Here is a 21181-nt window from a genome sequence, read left to right on the forward strand (position 1 = left end):
CGCGCCGTTTGTATGGAAGTGAGACAAGCATATTGCTACTTATATTATCGAAGCAAGTTACGTCTCAGAAGTAATGTCAAATGTGTGCCTTACGCTCTGGAGTTAAGGTTGAATTTGTTATGTTCAATTTTTGTGACATTGGTGACCCTGACGTGGTAATGATGATGATGATAATAAATGTAATTTGCATAATAGCATATGCTTTCAGTTCTTAAAACATCGCCTAAACCCCCAAACTTGTATCTATAAGGAATCCGGAGTTCTCTTAGTATCTTCGGAACCATAGTATACCTCGATGCAAAATCTTGCGTTTTGGTAGCATATGCTTAGGATGCTTCTCATAAAACCAAAATCATCATATTTTTCCATATAAATTTCGAGGAGATCCCTCGATTACTCATGGTTTCCATCATCAGGTCACCACTTTTGTGAAAATGGGACCAAATTGGAGTGAAACCTCATACAACAAAACAAAATCAAACGGCGGAGTAATCGTTGAACATACACAAATAAAAAAATATATCCACAGCCGAACATATAACCTCCTCCTTTTTTGGAAGTCCGTTAAAAAACTACTTGCTAGATCTCTTTCTAACCAATTTTTGTTGGGTTTTATAGTAATGTACATCATATATTTTTTTAGAATTATCATGCCCCTATTTTTGAAGTTAGAGGGGGGGTGGGACACACATTTTACCACTTTGGAAGAGTCTCTCTCGCAAACTATTCAAGTTAGCAAAAATTAAAAAATAATATTAGAAACCTCAATATGATTTTGAAGACCTATCCATAGATAGTAGATAGTAGATACCCCACACGCGTCTAGGTTAGATGAAAAAAAATATTTTTTGTTTCAGTTGTACGTCTATGGGGACCCCTAAAATTTTTAATATTTTTTCCATTTTTGTATGCGGTTCACAGACTACATCTACTTACCAAGTTTCAATATAGCTCTTATAGTTTCGGAGAAAAATGGCTGTGACATACGGACGGACAGACAGACGAATCTATAAGGGTTCCGTTTTTTGCCATTTGGCTACGGAACCCTAAAAAGGTCAGCTGACGTAACATTGTAACGACGTACAATTATTAAGATCGAAAGCAAATCGATAAGGCACTATACTATGCAAATTCATGTTTTTATTTTCTTTAAATCTTTGACCAGAAGTACGGAGTACTATTATATATTCTGTGCCAGAAGTAATTATAAGCATTCAAACATTTTTTGTAGGTTTGTTGCGTTTTTTATTAAGGTAGACATTGTCTTAAAATTTTGATTTATATCCATTTTACCACTAAAAAAGTGTGTTAAAAAATAATACTTTCAAATTTTTATTTCTTCTAGCATTCAGCGAAAACAAATACAGGAAAAAATATTTTTATGCCAAAATATGTAAATTATGATTTCGAAGGCAGACAGACATTGTCTTCGTTTTTGATAAATAATAATAATGATAAATCGTTGAGATCACAAATTCGAACGAATTGTTGATTTTCAAAAGCAAATTTTGCTTTGAATATTTGCCACAACAAATCCACAGGCGTTTTGATAGATAATGATTAAATGACATCAGTCAAATCTGTCAATCAGTGACTGATTGTCTATTATAGAAAACTTAGAGTATGTTCACAAATATATCCCAGTTTACTGGCCAGAGCGCCTTAGGTATAGAATTTGTATAGAATTGCCGTGGTCATGGGACTACCATTGATTCGTTTCGGAATATTTGCCAGTGCTTTTTCGTATATATCTATGTTTTGATATAATTATAATACGTCACACTTGTCTAACTAGTGAAATATCAGTTCAATACAGCGCCGTTATTTGACGTCTTGAGCACTAGTCAGTAGACTGGGTTTTTTTCGGAACCTAGTCAACATTTTTGGTTTACAAATATTACAATATTGTTTTGTTTCCTAATTATTTCGTGAGAGACTACCTAATAAGATGCTATTTGATAATTTACATTCACCAAACGATTATTTTTACGTTTTTGGTAGGTTTGAAAGTCATAAAAATATGTAAATATTCATTATTACAGCGAAGTCAGAAAACAATGTATAGAGTATCACTACACAGAGAAAGATTTTGACGTGTGTGTCGAAACATTGTAAAATGATGTTATTTTATTGAACATGTCCAATCCATAGCAATGAAAAGAATCATTGCATCTTAGCACTGGGGTAGTAAAATCTGCACAAGAAATCGTAAAAATAATATTATCATGCGGATTGATATAGATTTATAGATACACCATGATTTTTGGTGCATCTCGGGAGGAAATAACTAAGGATTCTTTACTGAAAAAATAATATTGATTGAAATGAAAATATGTCCTAAAACCTTAATATTTGATTTTATCAAAAAAATATTTTTTATGAATTAAAATCGTGACGGCATTTAAAAGTAAAGTGTAAAGAGATTGCATTTTATGCAATTATTAATTCTTACTCACGACGATTTGATGCAATGTAACCTGTTGTTGGTAAGTTGGCATATTATTAGTCTTGTTCACTTCCATAGTTCCTCTCCTATAGTCAACATAAGAGCCACTTTCATGCTTTTAATTAAAGTAAGGAACAAAATTGGCCAAATGCGAGTCGGACCCGCGCGTGATTTATCATTATAGAGCAAAAAAAGGCCAAATAATTTGTTTTTTGTCTGAAATCCTACTTTGATCATTTATCTTCTCATTGATGTCGTAAAATAAGCTCCATATTTTCCAGAAGTGAGCGTGCTGACGATGATGAATTGTAGCTTAGAACTTTTGAATCTACTTTACAGAATTTTAAATCTACTTCGGTATTAATACTTTGGGGTCTGTATGTGTCCCTTATAATCCCCTTGTCTGTCAGCTGTCACAATTTATATTTTTCCTACATCTCAAACCATTTCCCGGCATGCGTAACAGACCGGGTTTGACAGGACATGTTTTGAGATAGAATTTGATACTAATTAGATTTTTTCAGATTCTAATTGGAATAATGTTAATTCACTATTACAATCTAAAGCATATTAAATATTCTTTATTTTATTCGAACATCGTGTATGCAATTTATTAATGAATTAGAACGACCACTTTCAAAATACGGTACGTAGAAATAGAAATTTCGATCTCCAATAACTTTTATTTATAGAGGCAGAACATTCTCACTTACCATTTAGTTAACGGCTCAATACGTTACAAAATATAAACACTTCAAATCACACGTGCCACCATATCACTTTTTAAACAACACTTGTAGTACGCCGCGGGCGGCCACTTGACACTTCTGAAGTGAGTGTCGTATTTTAACAAAAACATAAACGACGCATGACGTTATGGTCACAGATGTTTTGTTTTTATTAACTTGACTTTATCCGCTACAGATAACGAAAACATTACAAGCTTCATAGAATATAAATATTGACTACCAAATGAAAAAAGAAAACATTTTTCAAATTTGGCGCCAAAACTGGATATTCAAAAATACGTTTTTTTAGTGAACCTATAATTACTACAAGAATTATAATACATTTTCTAAAATAAAAATAGGTAAGAGTATCAAAACAAATTAACAGAATAATATAGTTCTAAGAAAAAAAACAAAAGATTTATGTTGTTAAAAGTAGTCAACTAAAGGTCATTTTTCCGAAAACATTTTCCGTTATTATTTACCAAAGCTGCGTGAGTAATTTACATCACTGGGTTGCTAGATTAATTTACTTTATGATTGTAATCTGTTCTATGAGGTTAATCACTTAGAAGCACGTTAATTTGTTCGGAACCGGGAGACGGCCGCCGAACCATATCCCGGTATAGGTGATAGGTGCGCTATAATACCGGGACCCGGTATGCGTGACAGACAAGGGGCTAGCGACCCGCCCCGGCTTCGGGTATAGAATATATTACCACGGGAAAAATGATACCCGTGCCCCGCATTGGTCGACACCGCCGCAAAAGCTACGTCTCGCAATTTTGAAATCTGTAATATCTTCGCAAAATATTCCTTTATCATATGCTGTAAAGGGCCATATAGATCTACATTAAATCAACAATGTATATAAGTAAGTTATTTAATTGGATAAGGATTAATGCTGTATTTATTAAAATTGCTTCGAAAATTAGCCATTATTTGTCGTAAAAAGTAAATAACAAAAAAATGTTATTGTGGGATATCCATAAGAGATAGACATATACCATCGTAGTTTTCTGTAGACCTATTCAATACGTACAATACTTGGTAAATTATTTTAATAAATCTCGTAAGGTTAAGCCTGCGTTTGCAATGTAAGCGGAAAAAAATGTAATTATTTACGACATCACAATAGAAACGCCAACAATTGTTGGATTTCTCCACTATTTAATTAATGTTATGATACTTATAAACCTTCTTCTTGAATAACTCTATCTATTAAATAAAACCGCATCAAAATCCGTTGCGTAGTTTTAAAGATTAAACGGAACAAAGGGACATGAGGGAAAAAAGCGACTTTGTTTTATAATATTATGTATATTAGATATAGAAGTTCTCTGTGAAAATAGCAGCGCTAAAAGAGCTACTTTTGAATTCCATGTTTCTTTAAAGAATACGCCAATATCATGAATAGGGTATTTCTTTTTAACAATTTTATAGCATATTCATAATGTTGGCGTATTTTCCCTACATAAGACGTATATTATGCAATGAACTATATTAAATGGGTAATGCTTTATTTCGTTATAAATTGTATTATTATGAGGAAATACTTTTTTTATGTTCGTGAGTACAGAACAAACATTATATTTAAATAAGACATAATTTTATTATAATTCAAAATTCATTAAAGATATTTTCGTTTATTAAGTTGTGAACATGGCCTCTCTGTTAATCATTACTCTGTATGTCGAGTTTACCACGATTTCTGAAAATATTAAAATCGACGACGGCTTGTTAAGTAAATATGTACCTTTCGAGCGCCATCTATTGAGCTAGTTTGTCGCAAATTCTAAAATGTCAGTTGCCTATAATGCCGCCTTAAATAATTCGTATCGATCATATTTACAATAAATAATAAATATGTAATCGTAATTGAATGAAGTTAATCAATTGTGAAGTTTTAACAAAACGAAAATATTTATTTATTATACACGTCCTTAGATGAATGATTGGTCGAGCGCGCGCGCGAGACTAATCATTTATCTAAGTGCACGTCTCTACAGCCTACAAGGTTACGCTGTGCAATTTTGATAACCTATCAAATGTTACCTATTAAAATGACCCAACTATAGTGTAGTTTTAACTTTTAGTCAATATTATATTGACTGTTATGGGATGTTGAAAAGTTGCATTAAGAATAAAAAATATTTACAGTTACGGAACTCAAAAGTTGTTTTTTCGTTAGGTGGTTACGGCGTATTTATCGTCGCTGTGCCGCAGCGGCATACCGGCGGCGGCGTGCACGAGCGGCGCGGGCGTGCGCGCGCTCGTGTCACATGGTGCGGGCGGCCGCCTGCGAGCACTCGTGCGCCGCGCCGCGCTGCCCGACTCGCGCCCGCTCGCCTGCCAGCTGCTGTCGCTGCAGCGCACCGACCGCGCCGCCGCGCAGCTCGCGCTCGACATGATGGCCCGCCTGCACGCGCACGCGGTACGTACAGAGTACAGACTACACGCGCCGCGCCACGCTGCTCGACTCGGAGATTATGCGGCTTAATGCTTGACGTTGAACGTTAAACTACAGCAACTGGTTTCGCACAACTCTAAAACAAATGAATTCGAGTTCTAATTATTCATAATTAGCAACTGCAATTGAAAAACATGGATTGTGATGTCAATGTACCACGTGTTATTTTCGTATACCGTATGTAACCGATTAAATTTACCTGTCCAAAGTTACTGTAATCGTTAATATTCAATTTTCAAATTTCCACATAGGAGACGACCGAGGTGCTAGTGTCGAGCGGGCGTGCTATCGCCGGGTTGGGGGCGGCGCGGGCGGCGGGCGGGGCGCTGTGGGCGCGACTCAGCGCGCGGAAACACCTCGCCGCCGCGCCGGACCCCGCCTCCTTCGTCGCCACATACCACGCCTTCCGCGCACGCAATGAAGCGTTACAAGGCACGTCCAATTTTGATAAGAGTGAGTATTCTGTATTTCGTTATGATTCATTTTCATTCAAATAAAAAAAATCATAATATTAATACGTGAACTAAAAACTTTGTAACCCTTTTTACGAAAAATGGGGAAACGTAGGTGCATGAAATTTGCACAGTTATAGTTTATATGGTGAAGGAGTGCATCGAACTAATATTATTTTGAAATTATGCTTTTAGCATACTTTTTTTTAACAAGTAAAACATTACACACACTACAACACACACACATGAGAAATGACATATTTTTGAGTGACAAGCCTATACATATGAATTATACTCTTTTATTTATGGTTGAAGTCTGTTGACAACAAGTTGACAAATTGAAAATGGATTATAGTTTTTTTTATTAAATCTTAGATACTATTAGACAATGCTTACACGGCCAGTCTGAGATCATCTAAGTCCCAGAGACAAGAGTTGAAAAAAAATGATAAAGTCAATATTTTTTACAAAAATATATAGGTAGTAGTCCTGATGTCGTTGAAACTAAGGTCGAATTTCGACCATTGGGCGATCTCTAGTACAATTAATAATTGGCATCGAGTGTATAATATCATTTCACTCCCCATATCAGCGCTATCATCCAGCATCCATCATCTACAAGGAACAATCCCTACACCGTCTTTAAACGTTTTTTTTTTTATAATTATATGTGATATATTATAGACTTCACTGTAAAAGTCGCAGCACTAAAAGATACTTTTTTTCACTTTTGTATGGGAAAACTCGTGACGCTGGGGCTGCTAGTTTCACATTGAACTCTATACAAGCCACAAGGAACACATACACTGAAGTCACTTCTCATCACTTATTTTTGTTAAAGTTACACCCTGTATACTTACAAGTTACATCACTCACATCTATACTAATATTATAATTGGGAAGAGTTTGTTTGTTTGTTTGTTTGAACGCGCTAATCTCAGGAACTACTGGTCCGATTTGAAAAATTATTTTACTGTTGGATAGCCCATTTATCGAGGAAGGCTATCTATACTAATATTATAAATGCGAAAGTATCTCTGTCTGTCTGTCTGTCTGTCTCGCTTTCACGCCAAAACTACTGAACCGATTGTAATGAAATTTTGTACACAGATAGTCTAAAGCCTGAGAAAGGACATAGGCTACTTTTTAACTGGAAAAAGGGGTTGTAAGGGGGTGAAAATGCGTAAATTTGGTCTAATTAAGTTAGTTCCAAAAACTGGAACAGATGGCGCCAAGAGTCGCCTAGATCGCACTATCGCTTGCTCATATGTATTTCTATAAGAGGTGGTACCATTCTGAGTTAATATTTTGATTCTTTCGATTGTTATACACGTTACTAACTAATAACTCACCTACCAACTTAGATATCAAATTCAAAAACAACAGCGCCAAAACTACTGAACCCATTGTAATGAAATTTTGTACACAGATATTCTAAAGCCTGAGAAAGGACATAGGCTACTTCTTACTGGAAAAAGGGGTTGTTTCTGCGTAAATTTGTTCAAATTAAGTTAGTTCCAAAAATGCTAAACAAATGGCGCCAAGAGTCCCCTAGATCGCGCTATCGCTTGCTCATATGTATTTCTATAAAAGGTATAAAATGTTGATATTTTGATTCTTTCGATTGTTATACATGTTATTAAATAACTCACTTACCAACATAGATATCAGAAACAACAGTCTACCAATAATAAAATATACTAAATAGTTAATGGGTATTGGGCAAAGCTAAAGTTGTGTAATGCATTATGCAGCTAAGTTGTGTAAGTTGTAACGCTAAATAAGCTTGGTATAAAAAAGTTTAATTTAAAAAAAATCATATTATGTGCACACTACACGGCTGTTTTGGGTATTTTGATTTAAGGGGTACCAGGGTTTCGAAAAAGCTTTTGACACCAATTTTATTGACACCGCGCACTATAAACTGAAGTCCACGCGGATGAAGTCGCGGGCAATAGCTAGTAGGCTATATTTTATTACGCTAAGTATAATAGGAGCGAAGAAATAGAGGAAAATGTCGAAAATACGGGGGAAAAATATTTGAAAGGGCTTATTTGAACGCGCTAATCTCAGGAACTCCTGGTCCGATTTGAAAAATTCTTTCAGTGTTAGATATCTCATTGATCGAGGAAGGTTATAAGCTATATTTTATCATGCTAAGGCCCACTTGCGCCAAAACTTTGAGTTAAATAAATAACCCGGGGCTTACTAACTCAGTGTTAACGTTTTTAATTTTTAACTCATACTACATATTGCACCAGAAGAATTTATCCCAGAGTCAACTAACCCGGGCTTATGTCATGTTCATTCATTCTTTTTACATCCAGCCAAATATGATAGAGCGAATGCTGAATAATTTAAGTGTACTGCTCTCTCTTGCTCCACAGTACTTTAAATAAGGCTATCTCCTTATGTCAGATTTGAAAGGACACGTGGTTCTATGTCGCATTGTGCGTGCGTGTTGTGACTTGTGATATTTTGTGCAAATAAATTAAGCGGAAAATTATAAAAATTGGGAAGAAACACTTGTGTTTGTACACAAGTGTTTCTTGTTTATCTAGTCTACCTATTTATGAAGGAGTTCACTAAAGACGCACTAATCCAATATGACGCATAAATACGGGACCCTAAACAGATCGGTCCGTTCTACAATACTTCTGTAATGGCGGCTCTCGACATAGGCGAACGCGTTGGCCAACGCGTCTGCAGACGCGTTGGCCCCAATGTGTAGAACGGGCGTTCGCGCGTTGGCCGTAGGTATTTAGACGTTGGCCAACGCGCGAACGCCCGTTCTACACATTGGGCCAACGCGTCTGCAGACGCGTTGGCCAACGCGTTCGCCTATTGCCGGCTCTTGATATAGGCGAACGCGTTGGCCAACGCGTCTGCAGACGCGTTTGCCCAATGTGTAGAACGGGCGTTCGCGCGTTGGCCGTAGGTATTTAGACGTTGGCCGACGCATCTGCAAGCTTGCCGCGCGGGTCGGAAATGTCGGCGAAAGATCAAAGACATTTGTCGCAAGCTTCGCGCTCCATCCACACATAGGCCGCGCGATCAGTTCGCCCGGAGTTATAGTTATGATAATTATAATAATATGTAATAATTTTTATATGTAATAATTAAATAAATAATAAGTAGGTAATAAAATAATTACTTATATTATTTTAATATTATAAAATATTATGTAAAAGTGAGTTTATTTCTTTGTTTGTTATGTTTTCTCGCCTTTTATTTATTTATTTCGAGAAATTCTTTAAAAACTTTTTCTTGTCCACATTTACAAAGTAATTATAAGCTGTGAATAAATAAACAGCTGCAGCTGTTAGCGGGTAAACATCCATTTTGAATCCGTCCGCACATTGGCGCGATCCAAAGCATACTGAACGACCTTCCTATGTGTGGATTACTCACAAACGCCGTTGCAAGCGCACTGCCAACGCGTCTGCAGACGCGTTGGCCAACGCGTTCGCCTATATCAAGAGCCGGCATTAGTCGAGAGCCGCCATAATACGAGTCCGAACTAATGTATTCGATAATTTCTTCATCATCATCAGATAACAACCACTGATCATTTATCATGGTTAAACACAAAATGAAACCGGTACCTATTACTGAACACAACAAAGTACATAAGTCATAACCGAAAAATCTCAGTTTTGATATTACTAACCCAGAGTTAGTTGATTTAACCCTCCGACATCGGTGGGTTAAAAATTTTAAAAATTAACTCGAGGTTAACTCCTAACTCTTGGTGGTGCAAGACATGATTTGAATTTAAATTCGAAGTATAATTTAACTCAGAGTTAAGCGTGTTAACCCAGTCTGGCGCAAGTGGGCCTAAGACTAATAGGAGCGAAGAAATAGAGGAAAATGTGGAAAAAACGGGGGAAATTATATGAAAGAGCCTGTTTGAACGCGCTAATCTCAGGAACTGCTTATCAGATTTGAAAAATTCTTTCAATGTTAGATAGCCCATTCATCGAGGTAGGCTATAGGCTATATTTTATCACGCTATGACTTATAGGAGCAAAGAAATAGATGAAAATGTGGAAAAAACGGGAAAAAATGAACTACTGGAGCAATTTTTATGTTATTTGGCAAACATGAAGAATAGACCACGTGAAGTGACATAGGCTATTTTTTGCTGCAAAATGTACGGTGTCATGAAATTCTTAAATTACGCAAGCGAAGCCGCGCGGAACATCTATATAAGTAGGTATAATAAAATCGTATAGGAAAGTCAATTCTGTATATTGAATATTTTTGTACAATAAATAATACTTGGGATGTGATCTACTATGGTAACGCGGACGAAGTCGCGGGCAACAGCTAGTAAAAAATAATGCGATAAAACTACACAGGAAAATACTTAAAATATATAATTCTCTAAAATCGTAACCGGTTTAGCTTTAGAGATTATATGTACTGCCGGTGTTAAGAGCCTGCTGCCAAAACGCTAGCCCTGCCTACACACACTGCTATCCTCCAATCGTGATATAATGATTCCATCAATCGTGCCTCCGAGCTTTGTGTTTCGCGCTGCACATGGACGTAGCGAGGTGTCCGCCCTGGATCATGTTGACGTCCCTTTTAAGTATAATATTATCTAGTACTTTTATCTATAAAAATTAAGAAAACTAATTTTTGCCATTTGTTTGCAACACAGTATTTTAAATCATTAATTATTTGCACCCTCTTTCTCCCCCTGGCCCAGAACCAGGGTACGCCCATGGCGCTGCAGCTAATAGTGAAAAATATCGCGTACCAACGGTTCCCACTTCCCTCATTATAGCACGAAAGTAGGTCGTAAGTCTAAAAACTGTTTTTAGGGTTCCGTAGCCAAATGGCAAAAAACGGAACCCTTATAGATTCGTCATGTCTGTCTGTCTGTCTGTCTGTCTGTCTGTCTGTCTGTCCGTCCGTATGTCACAGCCACTTTCCTCCGTAGCTATAAGAGCTATACTATTGAAAATTGGTAAGTAGATGTAGTCTGTAAACCGCATTAAGATTTTGATACAAAATTGGAAAAAATATTAAAAACTAGCTGTTGCCCGCGACTTCGTCCGCGTGGACTTCAGTTTATAATACTTTATAGCGAGCGATGTCAACAAAATTGGTGTCAAAAGCTTTTATAAAAAAACCCTGGTACCCCTTAAATCAATACAGCTGTGCAGTGTGCACACAATAAGTATTTCATTTTTTTATATTAAACTTTATATTTTATGCCAAATTTTAAAGCTTATTTAGCCCTCCGATTACACAACTTTACCCATAAACTATTTATCATTGATAGATTTAAGGTTACGTCACTGCACAGATAAAGTACTGAGTTATTTAATACCGTAGAATAGATTTAACAATCGAAAAAAATCGAAACTTAAATGTAAGATGATACCACGTCTTATAGGAAGACTTTTGAGCAAGCGTCAGCGCGATGTAGAAGACGCACGGCGCCATCTATTATGAATTGTTGGAACTAACTTAATTTGAACAAATTTACGCATTTTCACCCCCTTACAACCCTTTTTTCCAGTAAAAAAAGTAGCCTATGTCCTTTCTCAGGCTTTAGACTATCTGTATACAAAATTTCATTACCATCGGTTCGGTAATTTTGGCGTTTGGCGTGAAAGCGAGACTGACAGACAGACAGACAGACAGAGATACTTTTGGCGTTTGGCGTGAAAGCGAGACTGACAGACAGACAGACAGACAAAGATACTTTCGCATTTATAATATTAGTATAGATTATGTGCACACTGCACAGCTGTTTTTGGGTATTTTGATTAATTAAGGGCCGCGCTACACCGGAATGGCAGCGGCGAGGCGAGCACTTTCAGCGCTGCCATTCCGGTGTAACGCGGCCCTATGAGGGGTACCACTTACCAGGGTTTTAAAAAGTTTTTAAATTTGACACAAATTTTGTTGACACCGCGCGCTATAAACTAAAGTCCACGCGGACGAAGTCGCGGGCAACAGCTAGTTAGTTAATATTAACGTGTATAACAATCGAAAGAATCGTAAAACCTACCTCAACATGGTACCACCTCTTATAGAAATACGCATGAGCAAGCAATAGCGCGATCTAGGGGACTCTTGGCGCCATCTGTTTTGAGTTTTTTGGAACTAAGTTAATTTAACCAAATTTACGCATTTTCACCCCCTTACAACCCCTTTTTCCAGTTAAAAAGTAGCATATGTCCTTTCTCAAGCTTTAGACTATCTGTGTACAAAATTTCATTACAATCGGTTCAGTAGTTTTGGCGCTGTTGTTTTTGAATTTGATGTCTCAGTTGGTAGGTGAGTTATTAGTTAATAACGTGTATAACAATCGAAATAATCGAAAAATCTAGATCAATATGGTACCACCTCTTATAGAAATACGTATGAGCAAGCAATAGCGCGATCTAGGGGACTCTTGGCGCCATCTGTTTTAAGTTTTTGGAACTAAGTTAATTTGACCAAATTTACGCATTTTCACCCCCTTACAACCCCTTTTTCCAGTTAAAAAGTAGCCTATGTCCTTTCTCAGGCTTTAGACTATCTGTGTACAAAATTTCATTACTATCGGTTCAGTAGTTTTGGCGTGAAAGCGAGACAGACAGACAGACAGACAGACAGAGATACTTTCGCATTTATAATATTAGTATAGATATAGATAATATTCTAACGTATTAAAAACTATAAACAAAAACATACTAACTAATAAGTATGATTAGTTCTATGTTACAATAAAGTAAAAAATAAAACGCCATCTGTTGAATCGTATTAGAACTAAAATGTTCATTCCATCGATATATTTCTGGATTTTTTATAATATTATACATAAAATATGTTTAAGATTTTTGAAATTTTATTTTAATACACATCCAAGACCCAGGAAAATTGAAAACTTTTTGTTCCGCCTGCGGGACTCGAACCCAGGACCCCCGGGATGAGCGCTGGCCACGCGCAATGTGAATTCATTTTCATCGAAATTTTCATGGAAATAAGATATTTTCCCACATCAAAATGTAGCCTATGTCCTTTCTCAGACTCTAGAATAACTGTATACAAAATTTCATTGCAATCGGTTCAGTAGTTTTGGCGTGAAAGCAAGACAGACAGACAGACAGACAGACAGACAGAGATACTTTCGCATTTATAATATTAGTATGGATTTTAGGTGTCCCCATAGGTCCTGAAACAAAAAAAATTTTTTTTCATCTAACCTATACGTGTATTGTATCTATGGATAGGTCTTCAAAAATCATATTGAGGTTTCTCATGTCATTTTTTTCTAACTTAAATAGTTTGCGAGAGAGACTCTTCCAAAGTGCTAAAATGTGTGTCCCCCCCTAACTTCTAAAGTAGGGGCATGATAAATCTAAAAAATATATGTGATGTACATTACTATAAAAACTACCAACGAAAATTGGTTTGAACGATATCTAGCAAGTAGTTTTTTTTATACGTCATAAATGGTAAACCTTTAATTAATATTCATTAAATCAACTGAAATATAAAAATAAATCAAAAACCTTTTAATTTCATTAAAATAAACCTTATTACTGCTGCGGAACCCTTCATGGGCGAGTCCAACTCGCACTTGGCCGCTTTTTTGATGATCACTTACTTAAAAACTAAATACAATACTAATATTTCCTTTAGTGATTGAATGATAGTAACTCAATAAGTGTAACAGATATTTGTTGAGAAGCCCAGAAAGATTCATAATTTCGAAAAATAAAACTAACGAGTCAAAATAAGTAGTGTTTAAATAAAATCGTGTTTCCGTTAGGCAAATATCCCATAAATATACAATGATTAAATAAATCTCAATTTCATTTGAGACAATCGTCTTCCGGGATCGTAATACTTATTAGAAAACAACAAAATTTGGGATCCCGGTCTTATAAAACTCTTAGGGATATACAATTTCAATTTGGCCGACTATCGAACAACTGAATTGCGTAGTTTTACAATTGGACAACTTTTTAATTGTGTGTAATCGGAAGGGAATCGCGGGTCTGATGCAATTATTTAATTTTACAACTAAGTTGGAATAATGTGCGAGCTCTCATAAGTCGCTATAGCTAATATTGGTATTGGTACCTTGCGATTAAGTTGGCCAACTTGAAATTGTAAGTCTGCGGTTGCTCTTAAAGAAACTAATAACGGTGAACTTATTTTTCAGCTTACCACTGCAAAACCTACGAGGAATACTACAAGCAACTCATGTCAGAGAACTGAAGCAATTACTCGGAAAATATGTATTTTACATCTGTTCCAAACAAAAATGTAAAGAAAGATCTTTGTTAAACAAACTTGAGGCCACTTTTTAACAGACTGTCAAACAGAAGTATGTTTATTTTTCTCTATGCTGTCAAGAAAGGAAATCATAACTGCACCTGCATTTAGCAGGTGTAGTTATGATTTTTGCACTTCTTTAACCTATCAACTCCCAAGCCGTCGAATTCGACCGCATAAACAGTATATTTCCAAGAATCCGCGATTTTTTTTATTTATTTATTTATTTATTATGGTTACCAACAGCATATGTATTTAAAAAATTACAGTTGATAGTGTTGTACTAGAGTCTTCAATACCTGATGCACACACCTTTATAGGCAACACAACATTCATTAGTATAGTACTGCTAAAAACAACATGCAAAATTACATTAAATACTTAGTATTTAAAAACAATTATAAATTATATTATGAACATAAATTAGAATTAAATTAATAAATTACAATTTAAAATCTGATCGAATTACATATTATTAATAACGTTTTAAGAGCAACACAAAATTGATTCAGGTAATAATATTATGTATACAAATTCTTCAAATACACAACAACAATTTTATATTATATTACATTGATTAATTGTTTAATTGATTTAAGAATATCTCTTATGTACGGGATATTGAATTAATTATTGGTAACTCAAAGCACTTTAGGACTTTTTAATGAAAACATTAAAGTTGTCATAAAAAATATCGACACTATTGTCCTTTGCACATGTGTAGCTGTATAAGTCACACATACGCTGTGGTGGGGCATGCTTCCCTACGTTTGTTCCCCAAGGAGGCCCACGCAAGATTTTAGTTATAGGGTGTCGTGGTCGATTATAAGGGGCAGACAGTGAAAACAGTTCCAGAAGATCACAGCAAGACACCTTTCCATTCATAATTTTGTGGAGCATGGCAAGATCGTGGATTTTTCTCCGAACACTCAGTGGTATAATCTTGTAGAAATTTAGGCGCTGCTTGTATGTACTCCTATGTGAAATGCCTCTGTCTGAAAAGGCCAAGTGTCTGGTGAAGTGTCTTTGAATTTTTTCAATTCTCTGAGATGGTTGAGAATAGGAAGGACTCCATACAGAGCTTGCGTACTCTACGTGACTGCGTACTAACGAGTTAAAGAGCAGTATTTTTGTAGCTGGTTTGAAACCTATTGTGTTTCGCTTAATGAAACCTAGCATACTTAAAGATTTGTTAATGACCAAGTTGATGTGGTTATTGAATTTCAGCTTGCCATCCAACAACGCCTAGGTCTCGAATCTCGTTTACCTCGTCCAATTTCGTACCCTCTATGTGATAACAGGACGCGTGGGGTTGGCGTTTCTTAGTGAACCTGATGTAGACACATTTTTTAGGGTTTAAGGCCATGCCATTAAGAGCGCCCCAACGGCTTAAGGAGTCAAGGTCATGTTGCAGAAGAAGACTATCAGCATAAGAGGACACGAGTCTGTACAGTTTAAGATCGTCCGCATAAAGTTAAAATATCGTTGATAAATGCGGAAAACAGGATAGGGCCGACGTAGGATCCTTGGGGAATGCCAGAAGTTACAGCGTATACATATGAATCGTAACCATTCACTGAAACCACCTGGAATCTGCCCCTTAAGTACGAGGCGAGCCAGGACAATAGACGACCGTGGATTCCAAACGACTCCAACTTACGTATCAATAAGACGTGATTGACTCTATAAAAGCGCTGCTGAGATCGGTGTAAACAGCATCCACTGCAATCCAGAGTCAACAGCCTGGGGTATGGAAGACACGAAAGGCAGAAGGTTTGACTCAGTTGAGCTTGGCCTATAATTATCTGGGGGCACGGCAGTGCCCCCGCCAAGTCGAGCAAATAAGCGGCACGGCCGTACCATCCTTTTCTCGAACCAATTCAGGCTCTTTTTGACCCCCTATAACTTCATTGTGGATATACCAACAAGCCTGAATTTTCAGTTGCTAAGCAAGCACTGTATAATCACGGTATATTTAAAATTTCATTCAATTTGCTCCAGTAGTTTAATTAAGAGCTGTAACTTGTTAAAGTTTCTTAATTTTGTCACTGACTGACTGACCGATCACCAAAAGTCTAAGACACTTCTAGCAGACATAGAACCATTCAAATTTAGAATATAATTATTGTTTAGTGTCTTAATCATAAACTGTCTTTAATCCCTATTCCATTTCCTACTTCTGTAAATATACTACTTGCTTCCAATGATAAATATGTATATAATTGTATATCTAATTACTTAACATTAAATAATATTAATATTTAGAATAAGTTATATGTCATTTAGTTTATTGTAGAATTTAATTATTTACCACACTGTTTTAATTAACTTTCTTCCAAATTCCGTTTCCTTTTATTCCTTCCGCCGTTCCTTACCTTTTTACCCTGTCTGTGGCACAATACGCATCCTTTGTGTCAAGTTGCCAAAATAGAAGAAAAAAAAAAAAAAAGGGAAAATTCAAATATTTCAAAATTTCTGTCCAGTTTTCTAGATACACTAACTTCATAAATAACTTTGTAATCCCATATAAATGTATAGAATTACAAAGTTACATTTGCGGTTTATGAATCATTGTACCCGTACCATCAATATCTCCGGTTTATCGTCAGTAGAGAGATATCAAGCTAGTGTTTAGTGTCTTAATTAAGGGAACCTAATAAACATTTCATAATTACTGTCCGTTTCTTCTTCTTTTTCTAACTTCGTGAATAACTTTGTAATCCCATATGTATACATGTTTATAGATTACAAAGTTTATGAAAAAACATTCAAGTCATACATCCAAGATATTTACAAACTACAAATAAGAATACTAAAGACCATAACACCCAAACACATAGTTTAAAAAATTTAAAAATAAAGATCAAGAATTATTTGAATACTGTAATGTCATTACTTAATGTGTATGATAAAATAAAATTTTGCATTCTAACTGAAATGAGAATTACTGAATACTTAGAGGAACATGTAAGACCTAGCCACTTAAGACCAGTATCTTATATTAAGAAGTATTGTCTACCAAAAATAATGAACACTTATGGCTTTAGAACATTAAAACATATCATACCTTTTTACTTAAATGAATTGCCTGCCAATTTACAATACATGTATTCAAATACAATTAACTATAAAGGTAAATATAAAAAAAAAAAAATTAAAGAATCCAAGCTTGGGTACTAACTGAAATATTTGTAGTAATCTGTGCTTAAATTCAATGTAAGAGTGTACAGGTGTACATATGTATGTACATACCTATTACATGTGCATTATTGTACATCCATGCATGTGCAATGTACATGTGCAGGTGTACAAGTGGAAATTACAATTAAGTAATAGATAATAATATGCTTGTGTAACCTTGATTCATAAAAAATAAAAGTAATTGTTAAGGTGAATAGTAAAGCAAAATGCGTTTTAGACGTCTTTTTGGCGATGTTTTACAGCTAAATTACAGATCGGGAAATACAGAAGTTTTGTGTAATTAGAAAGTGTATCTTGAAATATATTGTCGTGAACGATATTTTTGGTGATCTTTATTCAGTTATCAGAAAATATATTTTTAAATCGCGTAAGATGTATATTTTAGGATGGGTTTTTTTTTTGGTTTAGCTAATCCGTTTATAATGAATCTTTGCATACATGTTTCTTTATTTTTTATCTTGTTGATCGCGAACCATTTGCGATAAACAGTATAGCAAAATAGAAGTTTTATCATCAAACTCTTTAGTGCCTACTGTAAATCAAACTCCACTAGTAAATGTAGTAAAGCATTTGCTCATAAAATTTAACAGGCGTAAATTAGTTACAGAATGCGTCGTTGTCAACTCGAGATATGTACAACGGAGCGCGGCGTTGCCGTTCCGCGCACACGGCACAAGCCAATATTATGTCTATGGCACAAGCCATAGACATAATATACGACAGTATATATATTATGTCTATGGCACAAGCAGTGCGTGCTCTTCTTTTGATTAGTCTCACTTTGACAATTTACCGGCTTTAAGTTTTAACCATAGAGTATACATTATAGCAATTATAGCAAAGGTTTTAACAGTTTGCACTTTTCGATTTTGAAAATAAATTGCTAAATGCTACATCTAGCGGAAATATTATGTAACTTACCGTAGCTTGGCAACCTACACCTACTGCTACATTGATTCATAAACAGATGGCGCTCCGCGTCAAACGTCCAAGGTCATTTGCTTAGATATTCGTCATGTTATGTAATGTAAGAGTAGTCATAAAATAATATTAACTACATATCTAGTTTAAGAATAGTATGTAAACAGAACGTCTCTGCCAAACCCATAAACCTTTTAGGTTTTTGTATGGGAAACTATGTCATGTTTTTCTTGTATATTGTAATATTTTGAATAAAGGAATAAAAAAAATCGCTGTACCGCGGTACCATCGATATTTCCGTACGCATGTTCGAAGGAGTACTTAAGTAATTATAGTTGTAGATAGGTATCCATATATATATTTGAAGCACTAGCTTTTGCCCGCGGCTTCGCTCGCGTGGAATTCAAAATTCGCGTAAAATACGAATATTCTTGTAAACCTCCTTTGGAAACCTGACGTTTTTTCAAGACCAAAAGTAGCCTATGTTACTCTTCATCCTTTCAACTAAGTCTACGTCAAAAATGAAGTCCATTGGTTGCTTCGCTAGGCCGTGAAGGAAGGACAATCAAACAAACAAACAAACACACTTTCGTATTTATAATAATATTAGTATCGATATTGGATAGTCATGAAAGGCAAGTAGTATAGTAATACTGTATATATATACATAATGATTAAGTATATTATTATTAATTGTTAGTTTGTTTGTTTTTGTAAAATTTGTTTAATTTATTATCACGTAATTGATTTCATATCAATAAAGGACATGTATTAACTAAAAATACATTTTTTTCCGCCCTTCGCAAATTTTTTTTTCTTACCTTTATTCTCTTGAAAATATTATGATTTTTAGAAACAAAATTTTTTCCTAATAACAATATTTTATTGTTTATAATCGTTTTTTTTTTATATTTCTATAGTTTAAATTATTTTTTTAGAAAAAATTTCCTCTTAAAAATCATGATTGATCGTCCTCAATATGGATACAAAAACAATTTTTTTTTATCAACAATTTCATTGTTTATTAACTTAACAATTTGTTACTTATAAAAAAGGACATAAAAAATTCTGAACTTTTTTATGTCCTTTTTCTGAAACTCCTAAAAATACAAAAACCACGATGTAAGTACAACAAAGTGCAGAAAAAAATTTTTTTGAAAAGGTGGAATAAAATAATCGAAAAATATTTTTTTCTGCACTTTGTTGTACATCGCTGTTTTTGTTTTTGTATATATAGTTAATACATGTCCTTAATTGATATGAAATCAATTACGTGATAAATGTAACAACTTTTTTTTGACAATATTACCTACGTGGATTTCTAGTTTTTTGTTCAAGTAAAAAAATGATTATACAAAACTAAATATTATTTTTTTTTAACTTTTATGGCGTGATCTTGTTAAGTATGTTTATATCAAGGGCTCCACGAAGTGAACAATTTTACGAAAATTATTTATAAGTACATTTTCTTTAAAGTACAATGAGGACGGAAGTTCGAAAAAATTTCGTTAGTTAACATTTGTCTAATTCGTTGAAAAATTTACTTTAACTTAAATTTCTAACGGGAGCAAATTCTTTGAAGTGTTCGGAATACACCATAAGTTTTTGAAAATTTTAAATTAATATTTAATACCTTTAGACTGGGTTGCACCAGAGGCGTGGGTAAAGTTAAAGTTATAGTTAAGGTAAATTTAACTTTAACTTTACCCTTAACTTTGCCCGGAGAAATTGACAGATGACAGCTGATCCAACAAGGTTATACATGCGCGTGGACGGGGGCGCTGCTGGTAAAGGAGAACTGTCAAAAATTGCGGGTTTTTGTATGATGACAGCGTTAGTTCCTTTTTTCGCCACATGCATTTAAAACCTTGTCGAGCTCTATGGTTATAGTTAAATATGGCGTCTTGATGGCGTCCATTTTTAACTGTACCCAAAGAATTGACATTTTGCATTGTAGTCAAAGTTAAAGTTAAAGTTAGTTGGTGCAATCCAGTCTTAAGTAGTCCCGAAGTGCAACCCGTTGTTTTTTAGGATAGTTATCTAACGGCCGTTGCCAATATTTGATCTATCTCTGGTTTTGCCCTACTAGAGATAGCTCACAAGTCACAATAGACATTAGAGACATATATTTTATGTCAATTGTGAGCTATTCCTATCTCTAGTAGGGCAAAACCAAAGATAGATCAAATATTGGGAACGGCCGTAAAGCGATTATTGTAGAGCTTCTCTATAGCTTTGTCCACACTGTGCCTTTTTCTGTTCGTCAAAGGCATGCGTTATAGCGCAGTCAACCTCTGCATGCCCTCTGACCCGTATCCATAACTTCAAAAATGACAATATTGGAGTTGCTTTCCTTGACGCATTCAATTATTGAATGCGCCAATATGAAAGTTGATGACGAAAATTGAAGATGAAAATGCACAGTGTGGACATAACTTTTAAACAACATTTGACGTTTAGTTATTTTCGTACCAAAATATACTGATGGTCGGGAGCCCCGACTCGTAATAGAGCAATGTAAAGTTGCCTATAAGTACGTAAAACAAACATTATTTTAACCGACTTCCAAAAAGGAGGAGGTTATAACTTCGCCGTTTGTTGACCGATTTTCATGATTCTTTTGTCGTTGTACAGGGTTGAATTCGAATTTGGTACCATGTTCACAAAAATGGTGATC

General features: G+C 35.2%; 1 protein-coding gene across 1 annotated transcript in view; it reads left to right on the forward strand.

The window, feature by feature from the left end:
• LOC121739000 (regulator of MON1-CCZ1 complex) overlaps window positions 1–14624 on the forward strand; it is a 34332-nt gene extending 19708 nt beyond the window's left edge. Inside the window, exons 10-12 of the mRNA XM_042131303.1 lie at window positions 5366–5608; window positions 5896–6097; window positions 14270–14624. Of these exons, the coding sequence (XP_041987237.1) occupies window positions 5366–5608; window positions 5896–6097; window positions 14270–14325 (501 nt within the window). The 3' untranslated portion in view covers window positions 14326–14624. The remainder of the gene's footprint in view (window positions 1–5365; window positions 5609–5895; window positions 6098–14269) is intronic.
• Window positions 14625–21181: the final 6557 nt, after the last annotated feature.

Source organism: Aricia agestis, chromosome Z (assembly GCF_905147365.1).
Source record: "Aricia agestis chromosome Z, ilAriAges1.1, whole genome shotgun sequence".
Lineage (NCBI taxonomy): Eukaryota > Metazoa > Arthropoda > Insecta > Lepidoptera > Lycaenidae > Aricia > Aricia agestis.